At 30.9% G+C, this 23061-nt stretch overlaps 4 protein-coding genes across 5 annotated transcripts; 2 read left to right on the top strand and 2 right to left on the bottom strand.

Moving 5' to 3' along the window:
- The first annotated feature begins 1636 nt into the window (after positions 1-1636).
- On the top strand, positions 1637-3094 carry LOC107429468 (VQ motif-containing protein 20). The gene has a single exon (XM_016040157.4). It carries the CDS (start codon positions 2163-2165, stop codon positions 2880-2882), a length of 720 nt encoding a protein of 239 aa, XP_015895643.3. The 5' UTR covers positions 1637-2162; the 3' UTR covers positions 2883-3094.
- Positions 3095-9247: 6153 nt separating this feature from the next.
- On the bottom strand, positions 9248-10666 carry LOC107429456 (uncharacterized). The gene has a single exon (XM_016040145.4). The coding sequence runs from the start codon at positions 10443-10445 to the stop codon at positions 9375-9377; it is 1071 nt and encodes a 356-aa protein (XP_015895631.4). The 5' UTR covers positions 10446-10666; the 3' UTR covers positions 9248-9374.
- A 6533-nt stretch (positions 10667-17199) lies between these two features.
- Positions 17200-20333, top strand: LOC107429461 (endonuclease 2). Of its 2 annotated transcripts, XM_025077911.3 has the most exons (10): positions 17200-17430; positions 17792-17950; positions 18213-18384; positions 18790-18891; positions 19024-19079; positions 19172-19255; positions 19337-19429; positions 19535-19602; positions 19879-19952; positions 20038-20333. In XM_025077911.3, the coding sequence occupies exons 2-10, from the start codon at positions 17840-17842 to the stop codon at positions 20130-20132; spliced, it is 855 nt and encodes a 284-aa protein (XP_024933679.2). In that variant the 5' UTR covers positions 17200-17430; positions 17792-17839; the 3' UTR covers positions 20133-20333. The 2 variants fall into 2 exon arrangements, with proteins under 2 accessions (XP_024933679.2, XP_060669749.1); XM_060813766.1 differs by having other exon boundaries at positions 17201-17950.
- Positions 20209-22241, bottom strand: LOC107429462 (universal stress protein A-like protein). Its single transcript, XM_016040152.4, has 5 exons — positions 21860-22241; positions 21583-21674; positions 21030-21148; positions 20496-20598; positions 20209-20377 (listed from the first exon to the last, which is right to left on the bottom strand). The coding sequence occupies exons 1-4, from the start codon at positions 22077-22079 to the stop codon at positions 20520-20522; spliced, it is 510 nt and encodes a 169-aa protein (XP_015895638.1). The 5' UTR covers positions 22080-22241; the 3' UTR covers positions 20209-20377; positions 20496-20519.
- Positions 22242-23061: the final 820 nt, after the last annotated feature.

The following is a 23061-nucleotide window of genomic DNA, read 5'->3' as shown; positions in this document are numbered from 1 at the left end:
CCCCTGGGTCAACGACAATCTTCCTCAAGTCCCAGGTGCGAAGCTCCGTCTAATGTGTAGCTATGGCGGCCACATCATTCCTCATCCACACGATAAGTGGCTCTGTTACACCGGCAGTAAGACAGGCATAGTCGGCGCCGAATGCCATTCTAGTCTTTCGGAGCTCTGTGCACGGCTCTCTCGAACCCTTCTCAATGGGCGACCTTTTACCCTCAAATACCAGCTATCCTGTGAAGATCTCGACTCGCTGATTTTGGTCACCACTGATGAAGACCTTGAGAACATGATCGAAGAGTACGACCGTACGGTCTCAACCTCGCCGTTGATGATAATGTAGCTGGACCACAACAGGATTAGAAGGTGAGAGAACAGTCGAGTGGCGAAGGTGAGAGAACAGGTGGAAACATTTTTTGATGTTTTCCCAATTTTTTTTTTATTTTTCAATTTGTTTTCTGGATTTGTTTTTAGAAACAAATGGCTAAACAGTTATTTTTTTTGTTTTAGAAACAAATTTTTGTTTTCAAAAACAGAAAACTGTTCTAAAAACAGTTGGCCAAACATATCCTAAATTTTATTTTTATGTTTTAAATGTATTGAAATAGTTTTTACGTGCTGAAAAATCAATTATAGAAATAATATCAGTAGAATTATAGATTGCCTATCTTAATTTTGTAAATATTATATTTAATTTTTCATCTCCTTTTTTGTTAGCATCCCATGATTTTGATTGTTGCAGTCATTTCCTTTATATAATCGTTTTTGAAATGAATTACTATTGGTGATTTGAAATTTAACGTTGAAACATTTTGTTTGTTAGCAATTAGACGTCCTTTTTCTTAGCCATATTAGTTTCATAGAACATTCATTTTGTCAAACATTAGTGAATATTCCTCCATAATTTATTACTTGCCCTTCATACATATTAATTGAACATAAATGAAAAACCAAGAATACTCTATATATATGAAGATAGCCTAATGATAGAGTAACTGTTTCTTTAAATAACAATCTTTATTATCAATTTTATTCCCCATCTCACAGCAAGAATAGGAATTGATTTTCACTTGCAATGAAAGAAATATTTATCTTATAATTTTCATATTATGAACTGTATTGGACATCAGAATTTTCTTTAATATTGATCCAAAGCCTTATTCATGATAAGAATTTTAACAAGTAAACAATTTTCTATAAGTGAAATCTCAATAATTTCAAAATCTAGTAAGCAAATTAAAGAATAAAACAATTTTAAATGCATATAATAGTTTAATTTGTTGAAATAATTTCATAAAAAAAAATCTTCTGGTGCTTCAAACAGATGATTTAATTAATTAATTTTGTTACAAATATCTTCTATTTTAGTTGGCTAAAACCAAACGGAATCTATCAAAATTTGCGCTCAGCAAACCAACAGACCACAAGTGGCACACTCACCGCAATTTATAAAACAATCACAACTATCGATAACAATCATAATTACACTTAATTAAGTTAATAACCACATAATTATTCCACATGTTTTAATAACAATAAAATCCAATTTTCACAGCGCCGGCTCAAGCCGAGCTAATAAACAATTTAGCTTATCCACACTCCAATTCATCAGCCAGTGCATACGTGGCAGCAGCTAAAACCATCCAAAAACGACTCAACTCGGCGCAATAATTAGTTTAATGTGATTAATTAGTACCAAAACACCGGTGTACGAAGTAACTTAAGAAAATAATAATAAAATAATAATAATTAAATTAATTGAAAAAACTAAACTCCACTTGTTCAATCACCGTCGTCGTTATCGAAAAGCCGACATAAACGCCGTCGAAGACAACTTTCAAAAAGGTTACCAACTTCTATACGCTGAAAGGTTCAACCGTAACTAACGCCGTTAAATGGATTCCCTTTTCCCTGTACCATTCCCACTGGAAAAAAAAAAAACAAAAAAAAATGTCAACGGTCAGAATCGCTGGCTTTTGTTTCTTCCTAACTTCTCTATAAGCACCCACCTCATCTATATATATATATATATATATATGCATACATTAGATTTTTTCTTCTCCGTATAAGATCTCCATGCTCAATATATTTACATTTGCATAAAAATTTGTATTTTGTATTTTTTTTTTCTCGACGTCGAATTCATCTGAAGAAGAATAATCATAACCATGAGCCCAGCGAAGTTCAACGATGAAGATCGTTCGATGAAGGCGATCCACGGTGTACGTCCATCTCCATTGAAGATCAACAGAGATTCACATTCGATTCAAAAACCATCTTCTTCTTTCGCCGCAGCACCCGTGGTTCCGGCATCTGCATTTCCAAATCCGCAGCAGAAGCGACAGCCGGTCATCATCTACACACATTCTCCCAAGGTCATCCACACACAAGCTCGTGATTTCATGGCTCTGGTGCAGAAGCTCACGGGTCTCACGCATCCAGAAGACGAAACGGCGTCGTTTTCGCAGAAGCAGATGGAGAGCAATGGCAATGCAAAGGATTCGTCGTCCGCCATGTCGGAAGCGAATGCGGCGAAGAGTGGAAATAGGAATCCCACCATCATCAGTCAAGAAGAGACGGAGTCGTCGTCGGTTGTGACAGATGATAATAACAACAATAATAAGAATTATAGTGGAAATAGTAGCAGTTACGATATGGAAGCCATTAGGTCATCATCTTCTGGTTCTGGTGGGTCTTCCATACTCAGCTTTTCCAATTCCTATTTCGGTGATGTTCCGTTGTTTACACCCAATGGAACAGATTTCTTCTGCTCTCCTCGGCCCGGTTACAGATTCCCCGCCGCGGATACGTCATTCGCGTCGCCAAACATCGGGGGTTCAATATCGCCTTCGGTTTTGGAGTTCATTAAACGAATACAAGAATATTGATCATGGTCTCTAGAGGGATCGATCTATGGCGCTAATCTTCATTTCATGTTGATTACTTGTTTCTTTGTCCATAGGTAGGTTTTGATTTTTTTTTTTTAAATAATTTTTTAATGACTTGGTTAATTTCTCTTTTTAATGATTTAGTTGCTGTTAATTTCAAATGTGAGCCAGACTGATTAAAGTAAAAATGTTAATTTTTTTTCTTTCAGAAATTTAATTAATTCTTTTAGCCAGTATTCAAAAAAAAGAAGAAGATATTTTCTGTTCAGCAATGGTTTGTGTATGCTAACCTTTTCTTTAATTATATATGTACGTATTTGCTACGTATTTGTTGAGTAATAAATATGTATTTATATATATTGGGCTTTTTCTTCGTTGAATTTTCCTATGTTTAACTTCTGAATTAATGTTGCTTAAAAGACTGTAAGTTAATCTAAAGTCAATGATGGAAATGGTCATGATGTAAACTTTATAATAGAATCGGTCTTAATACGCCTGGTTTGCATAAATACTATAATTAATTACTTAAATCACAAGACATTGAAAATTCAGTGAAAGTTACTGATCTGTACACCGATTTTCGTATTTCTGGAATGCATATAATACGATTATTCATGGCGTCAACTGTCTTGACTTTAAATTATCAATGGCTTTTGAAAATTAAAACAGCACATACAGTATACCTCAAATTTCAAAGTTCAAACGATGGGCAATGAAGTAGGAGGAAGAAATTGATATATCTATATATCTATATCTATATATATATATATATATTTATTTTTTTTTCCGAGTGGGAACACTCTCTATTAGCACCAAGCAGCGCCTTGGCCATTTCTTTTAAAATACAAAAGTTAATTACGAAAAGCTTTTTGCCATTTTAATAATTGTCTCACAAAGGAGCGTGATTTTTAGACCACTGAAAACTCTGCCTAAATTCTGTGTATATTAGCCCACTATTTCTTTTGGTGTATGTACATTAGAGCCCATTAAGTAGCCCTTGATTAATTCTTTAACATTAATCAATATGTAGACATTTGAGACTAGACTACTGACTAATGAAAGCTTAAGTGTGTGTGATAAATATATACATATATATATATATATATATGTACAAATTTGATCTTCTAAGAAACTACATCGACAAAAAAAATGGTATCCCCATTAACTAAACCATTTGGTTTTACATATTAATCCTTCAAAATAATTTTATTTTTGTAATACTAAAAACATAATATGGGAAAGCTAATTCTTTTTAAGGTAAGCATAAATTATGTAGATCCTATTTTACTAACCACATCAACATGTCTTCTGAAATAAGATTGAATATAGTTCCAAATTTTATTATTTTTTTTTTTATGTACATATATGTATATAGCTTTTATTTGCTGAAAATATAGTTTCCATCTTATATTAAACACCACGTGACAAGTGTTAAAGAATTGCTATTTACCTAATTATGATTTTAATATTAAACCATTAATTGAGTTGGAACCTAATATTTTATACACCATCACATTCCTACCTTATGTTTAGAATGGCGACTTTCTCTATATGTGTGTTTTCTCTACATACAATCCAATACATTGCAGTAATGTTTGAAACGGTGAAAGGCTAGCATACCAAATATTGATTACCAATCACAATGCATGTTACTAAATTTGAAAAGTCAATGAAGCAATAAATCTCAAAGTACTAGGACGAAAGAATTGCCAGAAGGCTTTCTATGTTGACATGGGAATTGAGTGCTGTCTTTTAGCTTAAATTCATTAGTTCATCCAAGTATTTTCACTGAATATCCTTTTCAGTCTTAGATTCGGAAATCCTTGTTTTTCAAATACGCTTCCTTTTATCAATTTAATTTACAAGGGGCATGCATGGTAGAAAGATTAATTATATTTCATTATTCAAAATCCAAGAATACCAGTAGCATGTGTTTGATAGGTGTTTGAGGGTCTTATACGGATTTATATATTCAACCGAAAATCACGTTCACCATGTAGAAGACCTTAGTTAATGGTCCTTCAAAGATTAGCTGATTTTACGCAATTCTTAATCTTTTATCATACAACCCTCAGTTAATTGTTCTCAAAAGGTTTGGCGGACGATAGTGACTTTACCTAGTTCTTAACCTTTTCATTGAACTCGCAGTTTTTATGTTCCTTTATATCTCTCTAGACTTGGGATCATAAATGAGAGCAAATCAAGCCAAACCGATCCATAAGCCTAAATTATGATATTTTCTACATAAGAAATATAAGGGTTCTCATTCTTTTAGGTTGTAAAATCGATACTGGAAACCCCTTGGAATCAATATCCTTCAGGACTTATTGGGATACTAGAAACTTATCCATTTTGTTAATAAGGTGGGCTTGGGATTTTCAGGTCACTTTTGTAGTATTGAAAAAAAACCATAGCCAGCCTTGTAGTACTGAAGGCTTGTTACCAAGCGAGGCATTGAAGTGGTTAGGTTCTCTTGGTGATCCGGTATCAAGCTGGTGCGCTACGGCTTGGGATTTTCATGTCAATTTCATAGTATTCAAACAACCATCGCAGAGCCTTGTAGTAAGGGCTTGTAACCAAGCAGGGCACTAAAGTGGCTGGATTGTGTTGGTGATCTGGTGTGGTTGGCTTTTGATTCATCCTTAGCCAAATGCTGTGTCAAATGCTCTGTTCGTCAAGCAATATTGTTCTGGAGTCCAATTTAAGCCCAAGTGTCACAAGACACACCCATCCACCATGGATTGGAAAAGGCCGAAAAACCACAAGACATTCCAACCCCAACCCAAAAAAAAAACAGAAAAAAAGGAAATAGGCCGGGGTCTAAGACTATAAGAGATGGGCCTCAAGCCCTAAACATATTACACTATTGACTAGTGGATGGTTTCTTGGTATGCAACTTGGAAAAAATAAAAATAAAAAATAAACCATTGCTCATAAGACATCCAAGTCTTGGTTCAAGATGCGGTTCTAGAAGGAAAACGGAAATTCACCTTTGTTTGACCCACAAGGGCTGAAAATCTTGTTTTGGCCCAACAAAGGAAAACTGAAGTACCACCAAAGTTTTTTGATATTAGAAATTCGAACTCCGTCCAAATTCCAAGACTGTTTTTAAAAGAGAAGTGTTTCCTTTCAGCCAAAAACAAAAATAAAAATGGGGACGTGTTTTCGCAATTGAAATAATAGTTCTCATTCATAATGAAAGAAAAATTTTGGTCTAATGGGGCATTAAATATTGTCCTAAAAGTGGAACTTACTTTCATAATTTTGTCGAATTTGATAAGAGCAATGCTACATGTATCAAATTTAATTTTGTGACAGTTTTTTTAATGAAATTAAATTAATATTATTTTATATACATAGATAGATAAAGCATTTAAAAATTATCAAATTATAAATATCAAAATTTTAATAAAAAAATTTAATCACTCTAGATTATCTATTTGATAAAAATGTATTTTATAAGATAATAATTATTTTAAAAGATAAGCATCTTATAAGATAATAATTATTTTAAAAGGTAAGTAAAATAAACAATTTGTTTTGTTATATGGGCTTCCGAGTTCCGACCAAGCCCTTGAAATTGGAGACAACTACATGATTCTAGAAAATTAGAATGGAACGTTAAAGGGGAAGAATAAAGTTGCCTTTTGATAACAACATGGTCACTTTATACATATGCAACTTACACTCCACTTCCTGTGCAAAGGAAAAAAAAAAAAGCTATTAGAACTTTTACCTTAATTTATATTTATATTTACGCTTTGATTTTTCAACTTTTTTTTTAACATTTTGATTTTTAAATTTTAATTTTCATTACACCTTTATCCATAACATTATTTTTAATATAATTTTTATCGATATTAAAGTGTATATTTTACCTAATGCAATATACAAAATTTTATAAGGTTACCATATTTTGTAATTTTATTGTTTTTATGCTGTGGTAGGTACATTGTACGGTTTAAAACCATTAAAAAAATAGATTAAAAATAGTTCAAAGTGCTAAAATGTAATAAAAATTAAAATTCAAATACTAAAATGCCAAAAAGAAAAATCCAAATACAAAGTGCAAATATAAACCTAGTTCAAGGAGTAAAACAACCCTTAAAAGCTCATACCGACCTACCTTAGTAACATTTTCTTTTTCTTACATGTAACTTCAACTGACATTTTCGTTTTCTTACATGTGACTTTAACTTGGAGTGAACCTTAAGGCATAAAATAGAAGCATTAATTTCATTATAAAATATAGATATGTTTTGTTATGTTTTTAATTTCTTTTATCTCTTATCCATCAAAAAAAATTTCTTTTGTTTCTTGTAAAATGACTTATGCTTGTAGGGGTTACATATATATTAAAATTGAAATGAGATAAAATACAACAAGCTACTCCTTTTTTTTTTTTTTTTTAATTGCCGTTTTAAATTATCGACTGCTCATATTACGTATAATAATCATAATACTAACACCATAAAACTATTCACAATACTTGACAATTATGATATGCATAATGCAGTCATATTCTATTTCTTTTTTTTTTTTTTTTGGAGAATATTAGTCAACAGCGATTTTTAAAATTATGATCAGCATAATTTTGAAGAACAGAGAGAGTTAATTTATAATGAACTTCATGGTTGGACTGTTCGGACTTTTTGCCAACACTTCTAGCATTTTCTTCACTCTTTTGCAAAAGTTGCAACAGAATGAATGATCACCGAGACATTACCTTAATCAATTTTGATATTGATTACATTAGGTGCAACAACTAAATTTATTTATCTATATTATTGGAAAGCAACAACTAATAATAACATTTATCAATTTGCTCAAGAAGCATGATTCTCTTGGATGCATGTCTACCAACTTTTTAAAAGGTAAGCACTCAACTTTCATATAATAATGCATCCATCCATCTATAATATATTATTTAATTTGCAAACATAAATTAATTATTATTTCATTCCTTGTATTCTTTCCAACCACCAACTATATATATGTATAGTTTACCTTATTTACATTACAAATTATGTGTCTCTTATTTAAAGTTTTTTCTTCCAACTGATCTTTCGGTTTTATGATGAAAATATTAATATATAAGGGGAAAAAAAAAAAGAAAGAAAGAGGCAATCTTTTTAGGCAAATACCCGGACCAGATCTGCCTTTGCCAGAAAATCCGTAATAGCTAATATTCTTTCATTTTTTTAAAAAACAAAAAAAATTTGAAGATGCTATCTTGTTTTCTTTGTAATTATATTAGACATTAATTGTATGACATGACATATGATGTATCACTTATGAAATCAAAAAAGATTAATTTAAACAATTTATGAAATGATTTTCGTTGAATAGTACTTTTACATTTTATTAGGTCTGGAATAAATAGATAATACAGTGACAATATTTCTGGAAATCACGAAACACATACAAATTAATTATCCCTTGACAAATATTATAAAATCATATATTTGCTTTCACATATTCAACGACAACCAATTCTTAGTTGTTGCTGAATATGTAACAATTAAAATTTTGGAAATGATTGAAAGAAAAGAATCAAGGTGATTCACAAGCAGATTTATATATTTGTAAAACTGACAAGTTTTGCTGCAAATCAAAAATCACACACATCCTTTACAAAGAATCTCAATGAACAAGGATAGAAAATCAAAATCTGCTCTTTTTTTTTTTCTTTTTTTCTTTAATTATAAATCTTATTAATTGCTTGTTGACCAAAAACAAAATAAAATCAGAAAATTTTGAACTTTTTTAATGTGTCTACATGATGATAGGATGACTGCTCATAGTCCCAGCCTGTACACACTTCAGCGATGTGGACTTTGAAATGGTTAATCTAACCCTAAGGCTTCATAGAATAGATCATATTTAACATGTGACGCACATATTTTGTTTTTTTTCCTTAATAAAAGGATGTTTCTTCGACACCCACAGAAAAAAAAAAAAAAAAAAAAGTAATTCTGGTTTGGAAAATATGGCATAGACTTCTCATTTGTTAATCTCTAATCTAGACCAAGAAGCAAGAAAATGACGTATACGCAATCAACCGACCATATTTAGGAAAAATAAAAAAAATTGTGGAATGATGCAATAGCAACTAAAAAAAAAGAGGGTTTAATGTAATATTCCATAATATTTAATTATACCAGTAATTATTAAATTTAATTACAACATTAAATAATATGATCGTTAATTCAAATTTTTATATCAAGATACTGTTCATTTTTCTTATCCATGATAACAAATATGAGTTCCAACCTTCACCACGACACAAAGAAGCAATCAAAAAAGCAAAATCGGATTTTTGCTGAATCCAAATCTACGCAACAATTTAAAAAAGACAACTAATGGAACGAAAATAACCCCATAAATTATTGAGAATAATTATAAAATTATTTACAAATTATGCATACAATTTTTCCTTTCTTTTCTTTTTTTCTTTTGTCCGTCCCATTGAATTTACTGATATAACCTTGTCTACAGCAGATAAGACCGAACCGCGTCACAGCAACGAGTCACGGCTGAGCCGCGACCAGTCACAGTTGCTGAATCGTCAAAGCACTCGTTCGAGACGAGAACCGCGTCGGTGTCCCACCAAGTCTTTTCCACCTCAGACGCCGTTAAACTCTTTATCGGCAAGCTTACGTTCCTCAAATCTCCGACCGTAAAACCGCCGGTGACATCATCACTGACGTAAACTTTCTCGGCGCCGTCAGATGCGATTCCCACGATCTTACCCAGGTGGGGTCCCCACTCGGCGAATATCGCCGGAATACGACAACCGTCGCGCGTGTCCCAGAGGCCGAACGAGACGTTCCCGGAAGAGTTCGTCCCGGCGGACAGTAGCGACGCCGGAGATGACGTGGCGGTCGCCGGAGTCCCGCCGAAGATGGTGCCAATCTTTTGCTCCTTGTCCATGTCGTACATTGATACGACATTCCCCGATGTGCCGTCGATGTCCAACCCCAATCCCAAACTGTCCCAGAGCTTGACGACGCTCTTGCCGCTAGCAAAATCGGACCAGGAAAACCGATTCTCCGTAAAGCTTCTACGCCGTCGGAGCCTCAAATTACGGTTTTGCCAATGGTCATCGACGTAATGACCAGATCCTTTGACGTGAAAATTTTCTTCGACGGTCCTCCAGTGGGAATCAACATCGGAAGTAGAAGCAGCCTCGTCGTCATCGAATTCCGAAATAGAAGACGCCGATGACCAGGAAACGGCGTCGTCGTCGTCTCCAGCATCGTAGTCGCTTTCGCTGCTGTATTCATCGTCATCCACCAGATTTCTGAGAAGAGAGTGTTCAGAAGCTACAGCAGTATAATAACGATGCTGCAGTCTAATTGCCAGAATCTTGATCCTACTGACTATGGTGCCGAAAGAAGCAACCACGGCGATGATCAAAGCGCCCCATTTCCAGAAGCTGTATGCTTCAGAAACCTTCTCGATGTGAGAAAGAGAAATAATCTGGGAAAGAAAAGACGGGTTTTGCAAAGTGGTTATGCCGGATTCAAAATTGCCGATTCGATTGATTACAGGAATCTCCATGGTAATGATTTTCAATTTTTCAGCTAAAAAATTTTAAAAAATAAAATAAAATCGACCCAAGAGCTTTTTGCCTGAAATGGGCTTTTTTTTTTTTTTTTTTTTTAAGCTTTATCTTTTTATCTATATGTCTAACAGAGAAGACGCAGAAACAGAGAGAAACAGAAAGCGTTGGTTGAGAATGAAGAAGCAAAAGAGGAGGTTTTGGATACGTAAGGACATGGAGTATATAAAGGCATCAAGAAAGTTAAAAGGGGACTAACAATTGAAGAGGAAAAATTAAAATACATGGATTTTAGAGTGTCAATGACGTGGATGATAACAGTTGGGTGAGAATTAAAGAATATTCGGTCCACGTCAGAAAAAGGAGCAAGCGGACATTTTGGAAACGAGTGAAGATTGGAACGGCTGAGTCAAGAGGACGCAATGGGGGTTGGGTTTTGGGCTTTTTTTTATTTTTAATTTTTTTGGGGTCACAAAGAGTGATTGATTTGATAAAAATGCTGAGTCATAAGTAAAAAAGTGCAGTTGGAGATGTGATCCTCTACTATTGAGTTTCGTGAAGCTACTTTTGTGGGTCCCTTTTGTTTTATGAAACTAGTGGTGTTCGGAGTATTGGACAGCTCCACCACAGACATGTTGACACGCGTTCACACCTCATTTGCTTGTCCTTTTTTGAATACTTTCGCTTTTGTAATAGAGCGGCAGGGGAGGGTTTGGTGGTCCCCACGAAACTCTATGATTAATGTGATTCTAGTTGATGATGCTGGCTTTCCTTGGGTCTCATGCACTTTATTGATGGACCCGCACACACGACTAGTCGTGTGGTGGTCCAGTTTGATAAATTAATAATAAAAAAATTGCATCACATGGCTCTCGTACTCCTCCAATTAATTGCTCTCTGTGATTTTTACCTGACATAATTCAATTTTCAAGAATTTTGAAATATTTATCTCTAAACTATAAACACTAAGAAAGTGAATGAATTTGGAATACATAATGTAAAAAAATAAAATAACTTTTGTTTTGCTTACTTGAAATGCAGAAATTCAAATTCAATCGTTTTCTTTACTTGTGCCATCATTTTATCATGTTCTCTTGTATTTTCATTTCCACTGCTTTTGAAAGCATATTAATTATTTCGGCGATGCATATCCATTATCAACATGTGTGAATAATTTATTGCGTTTTTAGTATAAAACCCAATGAGTGATAGTCGGACGGCACCACTATAAACCGACCAGACGGATTAGATTTTGTTTTTATCGATTGAGGAGAAAAAAGGGGCGGAGAGTAGGTTCCACCTGTTAGTTCAGTATTTGGTAGGAGATGATTGCTTGAAAATACAAGCTCAATAAGTCCCCATCAATTGGAATTTTGTTTTTCCAACAAATATTGCCACCGCTTTTCTTGAAAGTTACATAAAAAGTCATAGTTATAATAATTGTTTTGGATTATATATAATATTCTTATTTGGTTTAATTATTTTAGTTAGATCGAGATATTGCTTTCTTGATCAATAAAATAAAATGAAGAAGATTTTGAATTGATAAATAAGAAGGAAATTATGAGAACAAGAACAGTAGAGTTAATATGAGAATATGTTTCTCAAATACTCTTACAGATATTGAAGATATCAGGATTGAAATAAAATAGTATACAATTCATTGGTTACGCTGTCTTTGCTATAAAATGAAAGTAACTATTAACTAGTTAGGTAATACACCTAAGTTGCAAACCAATTACTTGCAGAACATACTTAGTCAAATTTATTGTTTTTATTTATTTTTATAGAAAACTATTTTACTCTCTCCTAATTAAGCACAAATAAAATTGTATTCTAAAATTATATATATGCATATTGATTTGGAGTGGGAATTAAAAATTTGGAACCATTATTTTGAAAAAAAAAAAAAAAAAGGATTTTGCTAACGTTCCGTTAGGAAAAACTTTGGATTATCAAAACTAAAGGACCCTGTAGGGTGACCTTATTATCGGTCATACATAAAAAGTAGGAATATTTACTCAATGCTTAATAATACTATTCCCTACATTTAGATGTTGTTGTAGATAACAATAAGGCCTTTCTGTACTATGCTTTTCCCCTTCAAATAAAAATTCGATATGAATCTCTTTTAGAAAATAATTGCTAAGAAAAACAAAAACGAAAAGATTTTCCGAATATTGTTAATTAGGTGTTTGTTTGTAATTATTTATATCTTTTTGTCTGATAAATATTATTCATTTTTCATTATTCATTATTATTATTACAAATGGGAAAGGAGAATTTTTACTTTGAAGGTTCAAAATTTGAATCTAGAGATAAACCACCTATTATTGGGTCAAACAATATTATTTATATCTAAATTGGCATATCGAACAATTCATATGTGAATAAGATAAGATACAAAGTCCATAGGTAATGTCATATTATTATTTTTTGGTCATATTATTATTCACTTAAATAAGTGGTAGCTATATGAGGTACAATGTCATATTCTAGTGTGTATTAGGTACCCTGATAAAACAAATAAAAATAACATAGATTATTTCTATAACATAATTTTTTTTTTTTTTTTGGGTTATTGAGGCATTTATACATTGACTTAATTATTGTATGCTACATAGTACATCTACTATTTTTTTTTTTTTTAATTCTTATCTTAAATTCTGTAAGAAATAGCTTATGCATAAACGTATATATAAATATCTAACTATATATATATATATATATATATATTCCACCAAAATTGTATGATACTTAAAATGTCCATTTTTCCATTTTCTCTTTTGGAGAAAGTAGTTCATATTCTAACATACTACATTGAAGGCATTCACAAATTATGAGGCTAATAAACAATAATTATTTGCTTTTTTTTTTTTCATAAAAAAATTAATTTATATATTTATATGTTGCTTATGTTAAGCTGTCGTTAATCTTTCTAACGAACATTATTGTGTTGATATTAGTCAAAAATCTTGAATCAATTTAAACTGATATACTATATATAAGTCAGCTATATTTACTTTATTTTTTTATTATTATTATTTTTTTCATTTTTCTGACTAATAATATTCTTCATCTTTTTAATGCTAGAGACGACCAGATCCAAACAGTTTGTAATCATATACATTATCTTGGGTCCAAAAGAGTGATTAAGAATTCAAATTTTCATCGATATTCATAAAACCTCCACTACATATGTAACATGTATAGAAAAATTATGGGTCAAATTTTCAGAATTTGTACATGTATATGGGAAAGCATAATAATCAATTAGAAAATTCTACTTAGAATGATGACCCAATATAATGTGTACTTTTTGACTCATAAATGGTTGAGGAAAATGATTTTCAGGTTTTTTATTATAGGTTTTTTTAGCTGGTCATGAGAAAGGAAAGGTAAATATGTTTTGAATTTTTCTTGTTGACACTTCATAGTATAATAATATTATATTTTAAGCGGAGGTAATTGGTAAAAGATAATTTTGTTTTTTTAAAAAAAGAGGAAATTTCCACGCTTACAATTGAGAGCCACAAAAATTGGAAGGCAATCTTGCCAAATGAAGTATTGGATAAGATTTGAATACGTTGGGTGTTTCATTAAAAATGTACATCTCTAAAACGTTGGAGGAAAATCTTGCATATGGAGTCCTTACAAAGACAGCCTATTTGGAATAGAATAATACTATATATATCATAAAGTTTATTAATTTATTTATTAAATATATATATATAATGTACATCTCAAAAATGTTGGTCGGAAATCTTATATATGGAATCCTTACAGAGACAGCCTATTTAGAATAGAATATATATCATAAAATTTATTAATTTAATAATTTAATTTATTTATATTAATAATATTTAATTTTAAATTTTCAATTAGAGTAATATATTAATTAATTAAGTAATAATAAATATATTTTTAATAAATTTATAAACTAAATATGATAATATTTATAGTTTATATGTGAGATTTTGAATTTGAATAACTTTAATAATAATAATAATAACAATAATAATAATAAATAAATAAATAAATAAATAAATAATGATGTGAGATTTTGAATTTGAATAACTTTAATAATAATAATAAAAAATAAATAATGATGTGGACGGAGACGATTATGGTATTGCTGTTGCGTACGCATTTTGTTTACTGTATTGATTGCTTCACTTATGTAAGACAAACAGATTAAACTTGGTCCACAAGATTATTCAAAAAAAAAAAAAAAAAAACTTGGTCCACGAGACGCTTTTTAAGTTTTTGGGAATTTTTTCGGAAGAATAGGAATAATCAAAATTCAGAGCGGAGGAAGAGAACGTATAAATTCCCGAGCAAGGATTTATATGCGTATGCGATGCCCACAGGCATCAAGCTGTGGTTCTTTTTGCACTCATAAATAAATTTATACACACCCATTTTTATATATATATATATATATATATATATAAATATAAATATAGTCAGTTAAATGTCCACGTTGTTATAGTGTAAATGTCTATAAAAATAATTATTTTTTAAAAAATTATTTTTCATATTGTCACACAAATATAAATATTAAAGATAAATTTTTTTAAAAATTATCATATTTATAAATGTCCATACAATAAAAATATATTAATGTGCCTGTAATAAATTTATATATATATATATATATTTTTTTTTACTTTTTTATTTTAATAGAGCATAGTTTTGTCTATTAAGATAATATAAAAAAAATAAAAATAAAAATAAAAATAAAAAAGTCTGTCTATTAAGATAATATAAAAAAAAAAAAAAAGTCAGACTACCAATTCGAGGGCCTAAAGCCCTCAGTTAAATGTCCATTCGGACGTTGTTATAGTGTAAATGTCTATAAAAATAACTATTTTTTAAAAAATTATTTTTTATATTATCACACAAATATAAATATTAAAGATAATTTTTTTAAAAATTATCATATTTATAAATGTTCATACAATAAAAATATATTAACGTTTCTGTAATAAAATCTTTATATATATATATATATATTACTTTTTTATTTTAATAGAGCATAATTTTGTCCATTAAGATAATATAAAAAAAATAAAAATAAAAAAGAGTCAGACTACCAATTCGAGGGCCTAAAGCCCAATTTTCCAGGACGTTTCAATGGCCCAAAACAAACTGTAAATCCACATATAATCTTATTGAAACAAACTCTATTTTTTAAAAAAAAAAAAAAATTTTAAATTGTTCTGGCCAACAATTTTATTTTTTCCATTCTTTCTCTTTTTTGATTATTTTATTTTATTTTCTGGGTAAAATATCTTCTTTTATTTTGTGAACACTCCTTACTTGGCATTTTCAATCCTTTTGTAAAGTAGATTAACGAAAAGATCGATTACCCTTCCGATTATAGGTTGTTGATGGTCTTTTGACAAATTTCCACCTCAACAATTTGTCAAACAACTTTTTAGGGAAAAGAAATAATAAGGTAAAACAAATCTTAAAAAATTAAAATGATGAAAAAAGTACGTTTCTTTTTTTTTTTTTTCTTTTTCTTCTTATGGTGAATTTATCTTTTAGCAACTGAAAATGGTATTGAAACCTATTTTAAAAGGAGACAATAGAAAAAGCAAAATTAAATTTTATTTGGTTAATGACTTAAAAAATTCTCATTTTTCTGAAAGTTCAAAAAATGGTCAAAATGTGCTTATAATCTAATTAATGCTTTTAAACTTTTTTTTTTTTCCCTATATTTTCTTTAACTTTTAATTTTTAGGAGGATATATTGACAACTTATTTATGGTGGCTTCAGAAACGTGACCTATATGAATCTATCACTTTAACTTGCACACAAACTTTTTATTGCTTGGAGACATAAAGTGGTTTTAAAGTTTCTCCTCCGCAACTTTCAAAAAAATAAAGTTCCTCCTCCACAAAATTGTTACTCTAAAGTGGCTTTCCAACATGCAAATGGGACCCCAAAAAATAAAAATAAAAATAAAAAGAAGAAAAAACCCAACATGTTGGAAACAAACTAATCTAGACCAAAATATGGGACTTGTTGATTTTACATATTTAAATATTAAAATTGAAGTTTATATTTGTCTTATTACCTGTATCTAGATATAAATTACATCTTTTATTATATTAATATTTGATTAAGAAAAAAGAGTAAATACCAATATTAATTTTTAATGAAAGAGCTAAATTAGAATCTATCCAAAGTTGGCTGGCTATACCATATATTATATCTATATCAATCGAACATGATAGAATAAATAGAATAAGGGAACTTCTAGCATATTTTTTCAAGTTTGAACCAATTATACCACATAGAAACAGAACACAAAGCATTAAAATAAAAAGATATTTTTTTGGTGGTGATTTATGGCTCTTTTTTGCCCTATTTTTAATCAGGATTAATTGCACTTTATGTTTAAACTCTATCTTTTTTTTTTATTATTATTATTTTTTGTTGCATATTTCAACTCAATTTCTAATCACAAAATTCACAGATTGCCTTCTTTCATTCACACTCCATTTCATTCTTTATAAGAATTTTTAATTATATCTTTATTCCATTTTATACAATAACCATGACTTTATATTATCAATTTTTTTTTTTTTTAAAAAAAAAGGTCATGTAATAGAATGATTAAATTTGTTATTGAATTTATGGAGAATTAAATTAATAGCCTAAAAAGAGGATTTATTTTCCATATTTGTCAAGAAACAGAATCCGACCGTTATATTCCATGCCTCTTTCGGTACTTTCTTATTTCCATAAGCAACTCTGCCATCAACGTTACAGTGACGGCTGGCATCGCCATTTCAGGCCTCTATCCAGCTTTCAAATCCCCTGTCATTTTTTTAAACTTCTTTTCCTTTCCCACCACGGACCTCACCATCGAAAAACCATGCCTTCCTAGCTTAAATTACCAAAATACACCCTCAGATTTACTCTTCATACAGCTTTGTTAATGGTCATTTTGGTCCCATGATGTAAATCGAGTATGAACTCAGAATTCCATTAGAGCCCACCATTTCATACTTCTAGCTACAATTTTGTCATGGTCGAAAAATTTACATAAAAAGTCTATTAATTTATAACTTTCTCTGCAAAGCAGATAAATAACATGGGAATGATTATTTATGGTAAAATGTAGCAATGAATGAAGCTGTATATTCAATTCACACACACTATCACACTGCATAAGTCACCAGCCAATCAACATGATTAGCCAAGAATTTGTTTTACCCGGAAAAAGAAAGAAAGAAAGAAAAGGAAAAAAAAAAAAAAAAGGATTGATTGTAACTAAATGTTTTGGATTTTTCATTTCTAATTATAAAAGCAGAGACAACCCATTTTCAGATAGCTGTATATTGCGTGGTGGGTCTTGAGAGAAAAGGAAGGAAGAAGATGGGGAGTTGCAGGGTCCTTATATTTACTTTGTCACTGTTGCTGCTTCTTTTTCCAGTAATTCATGGCTGGGGAGCTGATGGGCATCTAACTGTTTGTCGAATTGCCCAGGTGGGTAATCTTCATTTTATCTTTCTCTGCTCTGCTCTGATAATAAATTGGATTTTCGAGTTTATTGTCGATAAAAAACTGATGATGTACCCCTTATGATATTGGACTGGTATGCCCCATAGCAAAGCTGTTTATATATATATATATATACACACACATATTTATTTTTTGCATTGTCTTTTAACTTTATAAAATAAGGATATCTTGATTGGATTATTATTTTGTATATATATAATGTGTGGTCATTTGTGATGGAAAACAGTCTCGGTTGAGCAAAGCAGCGGCAGATGCTGTGAACAAACTGCTTCCAGAATATGCTGAAAATGACTTGGGAAGTTTGTGTATATGGGCTGATGAAGTCAGGTTTCGATATCATTGGTCATCTGCTCTTCACTTCATTAACACTCCTGACCTTTGCACTTTTCAATATCAAAGTAAGTTGATTTATAACAATGTAAAATAATCATTTAAACTCACAAGTAGAGGAATAGTTTTATATATGAGCAAAGATTTGTTGACCAACAATGGCATGGAATTTAAATCTCTTAAAGATCTTCTTTAGATTAATTTTGTGTCTCTATAAACAGCTTTTTGTTTTCATATATACCAACCTTAGAATAATTTTCCACTTGCCACATGTTTCAGTAAGATAAAAGCTTAATCACCCATAGCAAAATAAAATTTGATTCATAAGAGTCATGGTGGTAGTAGAGGCTTGACAATGATCTGATATACTGTATGCGATGGAAATTTTAAGTGATGAAAACTATCTCGAGATTGCATAAATTTAATCCAGTTAAGAGATCTGTTCTTGAAAATACTCACTTTTAATCTTTCAGGGGACTGCAAGGATGAAGATGGTTTGAAAGGAAGGTGTGTTGCAGGTGCAATTAACAATTACACCACCCAGCTTCTCACCTACAGTACTGCTCAGGCCGAATGTAAATCCATCCTTACATGAAATTTATGCTTTTTCTTCTCTCCTTGTCCTTTGTTCAACTAAAGCCTTCTATGTTAGGCAACTAGGCTGATCAAATTCTGGTTCTTTTGTTGGAATGCATTGTGACAATCAGATAACCTCACCGAAGCTCTTCTATTCCTTTCTCATTTTATGGGAGACATCCATCAGGTATGACTCCGACTTCATCAAGACATATCTTGCAGTAGCATGATTGTACGTTCTTTTGTACCTTTATACCTGATCTTTAATGTCCTTTGCAGCCTCTACATGTGGGATTTGCTACAGACAGGGGAGGAAATGATATTGATGTTCACTGGTATACGAGGAAACAAAATCTTCACCATGTGAGTTTAATTGCAGTTGCCACCTACATTTGCCTTTATTCAACTAAATTATAAGTTACTCAGAAAATCATATGCTTTCAGGTTTGGGATAGGGACATAATTGAGACAGCAGAAGAGAGATTCTATGATTCTAATGTGGAGCAACTTGTTGAAGCAATTCAAAAGAATATTACTGTAATCTCGTTTCCACTCTTTTTCAACTGATATGCCTTTTTTTTTGTGATTTATATAAATGGATCCTAAGTCTTCTTATTTTGGCTTGAAATTTCTTGAGGATAGACTGAATGGGCAGATCGAGTTAAAGGATGGGAGACATGCAACTCGAATAAGATTCCATGCCCAGACACGTATGTTTAACAACTGCTGTATGGATGCTTTAGGAATTATATAATTAAGTTCTACAGATTTTGTTATGAGTTTTGAAGATAGTATGACTATTATTTGTATTGAAACTTTTCCCTTTGATCTCCTTTTTAATTGCTGAAAAGTATTGGTTCTAAGATGTCATTTTTCCACGACGAACACTCCTTTTTGTCTTTCTCCGGTCTACGGGTATTCATTTTTCCATTCAGTGAACAATCTATTTGTATAATAATTAGATGACTCTGGGAACCCTTTTGCAGATATGCTTCTGAAAGTATAAAAGCAGCTTGTAACTGGGCATACAAGGATGTTTCCCAAGATTCTACGCTAGAAGGTAAACAATCGAAGCTTCTTAACTTCACAATAATTTGTGTTTGTCCGTGCCTAAGAATACCAAATTCATGATAATTTATCTGCAGATGATTATTTCCTCTCTCGTTTACCAATACTCAATCTGCGGTTGGCTCAAGCTGGTGTTCGGTTAGCAGCTGCTCTCAACAGTATATTTGGCTGAAAGATTATGTTCTGCTTCAATTAAATGGGATTGACAGCACATGCCAGGAGATTTAAACATATTGGAGTAAGCTATATAATGTACTTAAGGCTCAAAAAATCACTCTTTTAATTTAAATTACCATATATTAAGCGCTATTGTTTCAGACAAGTGAAAAGTAGCCTTAACCTATATTCTTAATAAAAAATGGATTTCTTGTTAGTTTCAGCTACAATATAGCAACTAGCTTTTATTTCCATTATTCTCTGCACAACAAGCAAAAAGCAAACAGTTAATATAACACTCTACATTTCAAAAGTAACCCATTTAATTACATTTTGATTTTTATTATATGACATTTAAAAATTACAACTTGGCACTTGCCTTTATTGCACTGCATACTATTCCTCACTTTGGTTTCTTCACAACGAGGACAGGGCACTTGGCATTCTGAACACAGTAGTTGCTTACACTTCCAAGTATAGCCCTAATTTAGCACATATTTGAATCATCAAACTACCAAACAAAAAGTGAAATAATAAAAAAGAAATGTGCAAAGAGAGCATTCATATTTGGCACACAATTTTAGAGGTCTAGTAACATATAAACTGCACATTCCGATTTTCGTACCAGATTGTTTTATTTTCTTTTCAATGTTATTTTTGTTTCTCATAAGTTTCTTTTAACACTTCACCCCAAACCATTGGAACTTCGAACATAACTTTAAAACCACATTGAAGAATATTATGTTTAGCTTTTCAAAAGTAAGATCAGTAATGTTCTGATTAGTCATGTTGCAAACGATCAAAGGTTTTTTGTTATAAGACGTAACTTTTAATTATCCAATATTCTGGTTTATATTGTATGCGTATGAGATATACAAATGGACATTTTTTGGGGGAAAAAAAAGGGTCTTACCTTTGAAGTTTTCCAATTCCATGCTCACCCAAAACAAGTAAATCTATATTGTGTTTTTGAACTGCATCGCATATGGCTGCTCTAGGATCCCCTACCTCTGTGAGTGTTTCTGCACTTACCTGTGGAGAACACCATTTTCAAAAAATATTAAGCTTAGTCTTTTTATATTGTCATTAAGAGGTGCTGCCAAGCACATTTTACAATTGGAAGTATAAATCCAAGTTTCAACTGCATCATCCAAGTATTTAAATGACATTAGTGATTTTTGTGTGTATGCGCGCATAGAGATTTGATGATCTATAAATGATCATTATTGATGATGAATAATCGCCAGAATTTATATAATTAGCAATGTGAATCCTTTTTTGCTAATGATTAGCAATGTGAATCCTAAAAGAGATTGCTATGTGATTTGCATTGAAGTTGTAAGTTGCAACATCCAAGCACTATCAGATTTTTTTTTATTATTATTATTATTATTTTTTCTATATTAGTTTTTTATTTTTTTTATTACTTTCTTGAAAGAATGGATAAAAATGTGGGCCATACATACCCCATGAGTGGCACATATATCCCTCGCCTTCTCCAAGAAAGCCATGGTGAGCTTCTTATGATTCTCTTGGACAGAGCTAACAAATTCTGGAGCTGTATAATGAATTGTTTTTTTTTTCAAAAAAGGAAGAATATAAAGATACAAACCGAAGATTTGACATCATCAAAAGTACTAAAATAGAAAAAAATAAACATTTAAATAAAAAAAATATTAATTAAGTTTATATGAAGTGAAAAGAAAAACAATAATCAAATACGTCTGAAAGACAAAACTTAACTGGATGAAATAGGGCAATACATTCGAGCACATCCGAGAGAAGCAGCGAAAGTAGGATTGTTTTTGGGAGGAGACTGAGCCATGAAGATGATAAGGGGAGAGTTGGTTATGGATTCTTTGAGGTTCTTAAGAACCCACATGAGAGCATAGTGACTGTAATCACTTTCATCAATGGCTACCATTACCTTCCTCTTTGCTTCTTTTGCTGTTACTTCCCCCATTTTTCAAACCTCCTAAACCAATTTTTTTTTTTTTTTTTTAAAAAAAGAAGTTGATAAATCTGAAGAAATCTACTAGATATTAAAAAAAAAAAAAAAAAGAAGTTGATAAATCCGAAGAAATCTACTAGATATTAGTGGGATATAATCTTTGAACAAAAAGATTTTCATTAAATCCCATGATGAAGCTCCTAAATTAATTAATTGTTGTGATCTATTTGCGAAAATGGTAGTTGGAAAAATACAGGGCACGTTTCTTTTAAGTCATAACAGCCAGTCAAAGACCAAATCATAATTTATGTTTATTTATTTATTTATTTTTTAAAACTGTAAGTTTGTCATTTGGTGTTTGTTAGAGAACCAAATAATTTAGTTAGTTGGAGAAATAAAAACTGTGTGTTTTCGTATAATAATAATAATAAATAAATAAATAAAATAAATTCAAAATTGATTGGTTATGGGCAAAATAATCCATTTAAATTATATAGTGTATGTTTTTTTCTTTTTATTTTTGTTTTTCATTTCTTAGACAATAACTTTCATCCTTTTATCCTACCACGACTAATTTTTGGCACTCTTTCAACTTACAATGCCAATGCTTTTTGTTCTCATCTCACCGAGAGATTTTGAAGATTTCTATTGTTGTAGGAAAGTGGAATCAATCTACTATTTATCCAAATTAAAATGAAGTTTGAATCCAAAATTAATTGGTTATGAATGGAATAAACAACTTAAATTATATAGTATAGAATTGATAAAAAAAATCAATTTTTACTGTATCCAATACATACATATTCAGCAAAATTAATTATTTTTTTTTTAAAAAATATCGATTTTAATATAGTTTACACGGTATAATTTTTTTATATGATACATAATTTTTATATTTATATTTTCTAATGTTGGTTGGACTTTAGTTTACATTCCTAACAATTTCAATGATGTTTTTATCGATAATCATAACTACTTTCGACAATGTTCCGTT

This window comes from Ziziphus jujuba, chromosome 12 (assembly GCF_031755915.1).
Source record: "Ziziphus jujuba cultivar Dongzao chromosome 12, ASM3175591v1".
NCBI lineage: Eukaryota > Viridiplantae > Streptophyta > Magnoliopsida > Rosales > Rhamnaceae > Ziziphus > Ziziphus jujuba.
This window is presented reverse-complemented; position numbering and strand designations above follow the sequence as displayed.

Coding starts and splice junctions, on each gene's coding strand:
- LOC107429468 (XM_016040157.4), top strand. CDS start 2,163: ATGAGCCCAGCGAAGTTCAACGATGAAGATCGTTCGATGAAGGCGATC.
- LOC107429456 (XM_016040145.4), bottom strand. CDS start 10,445: ATGGAGATTCCTGTAATCAATCGAATCGGCAATTTTGAATCCGGCATA.
- LOC107429461 (XM_025077911.3), top strand. CDS start 17,840: ATGGGGAGTTGCAGGGTCCTTATATTTACTTTGTCACTGTTGCTGCTT. Junction 18,892..19,023: donor CAGTACTGCTCAGGCCGAAT/GTAAATCCATCC, acceptor TGTGACAATCAG/ATAACCTCACCGAAGCTCTT. Junction 19,256..19,336: donor GGAAACAAAATCTTCACCAT/GTGAGTTTAATT, acceptor ATATGCTTTCAG/GTTTGGGATAGGGACATAAT.
- LOC107429462 (XM_016040152.4), bottom strand. CDS start 22,079: ATGGGGGAAGTAACAGCAAAAGAAGCAAAGAGGAAGGTAATGGTAGCC. Junction 21,675..21,859: donor GTATTGCCCTATTTCATCCA/GTTAAGTTTTGT, acceptor TTCATTATACAG/CTCCAGAATTTGTTAGCTCT. Junction 21,149..21,582: donor ATATATGTGCCACTCATGGG/GTATGTATGGCC, acceptor TGTTCTCCACAG/GTAAGTGCAGAAACACTCAC.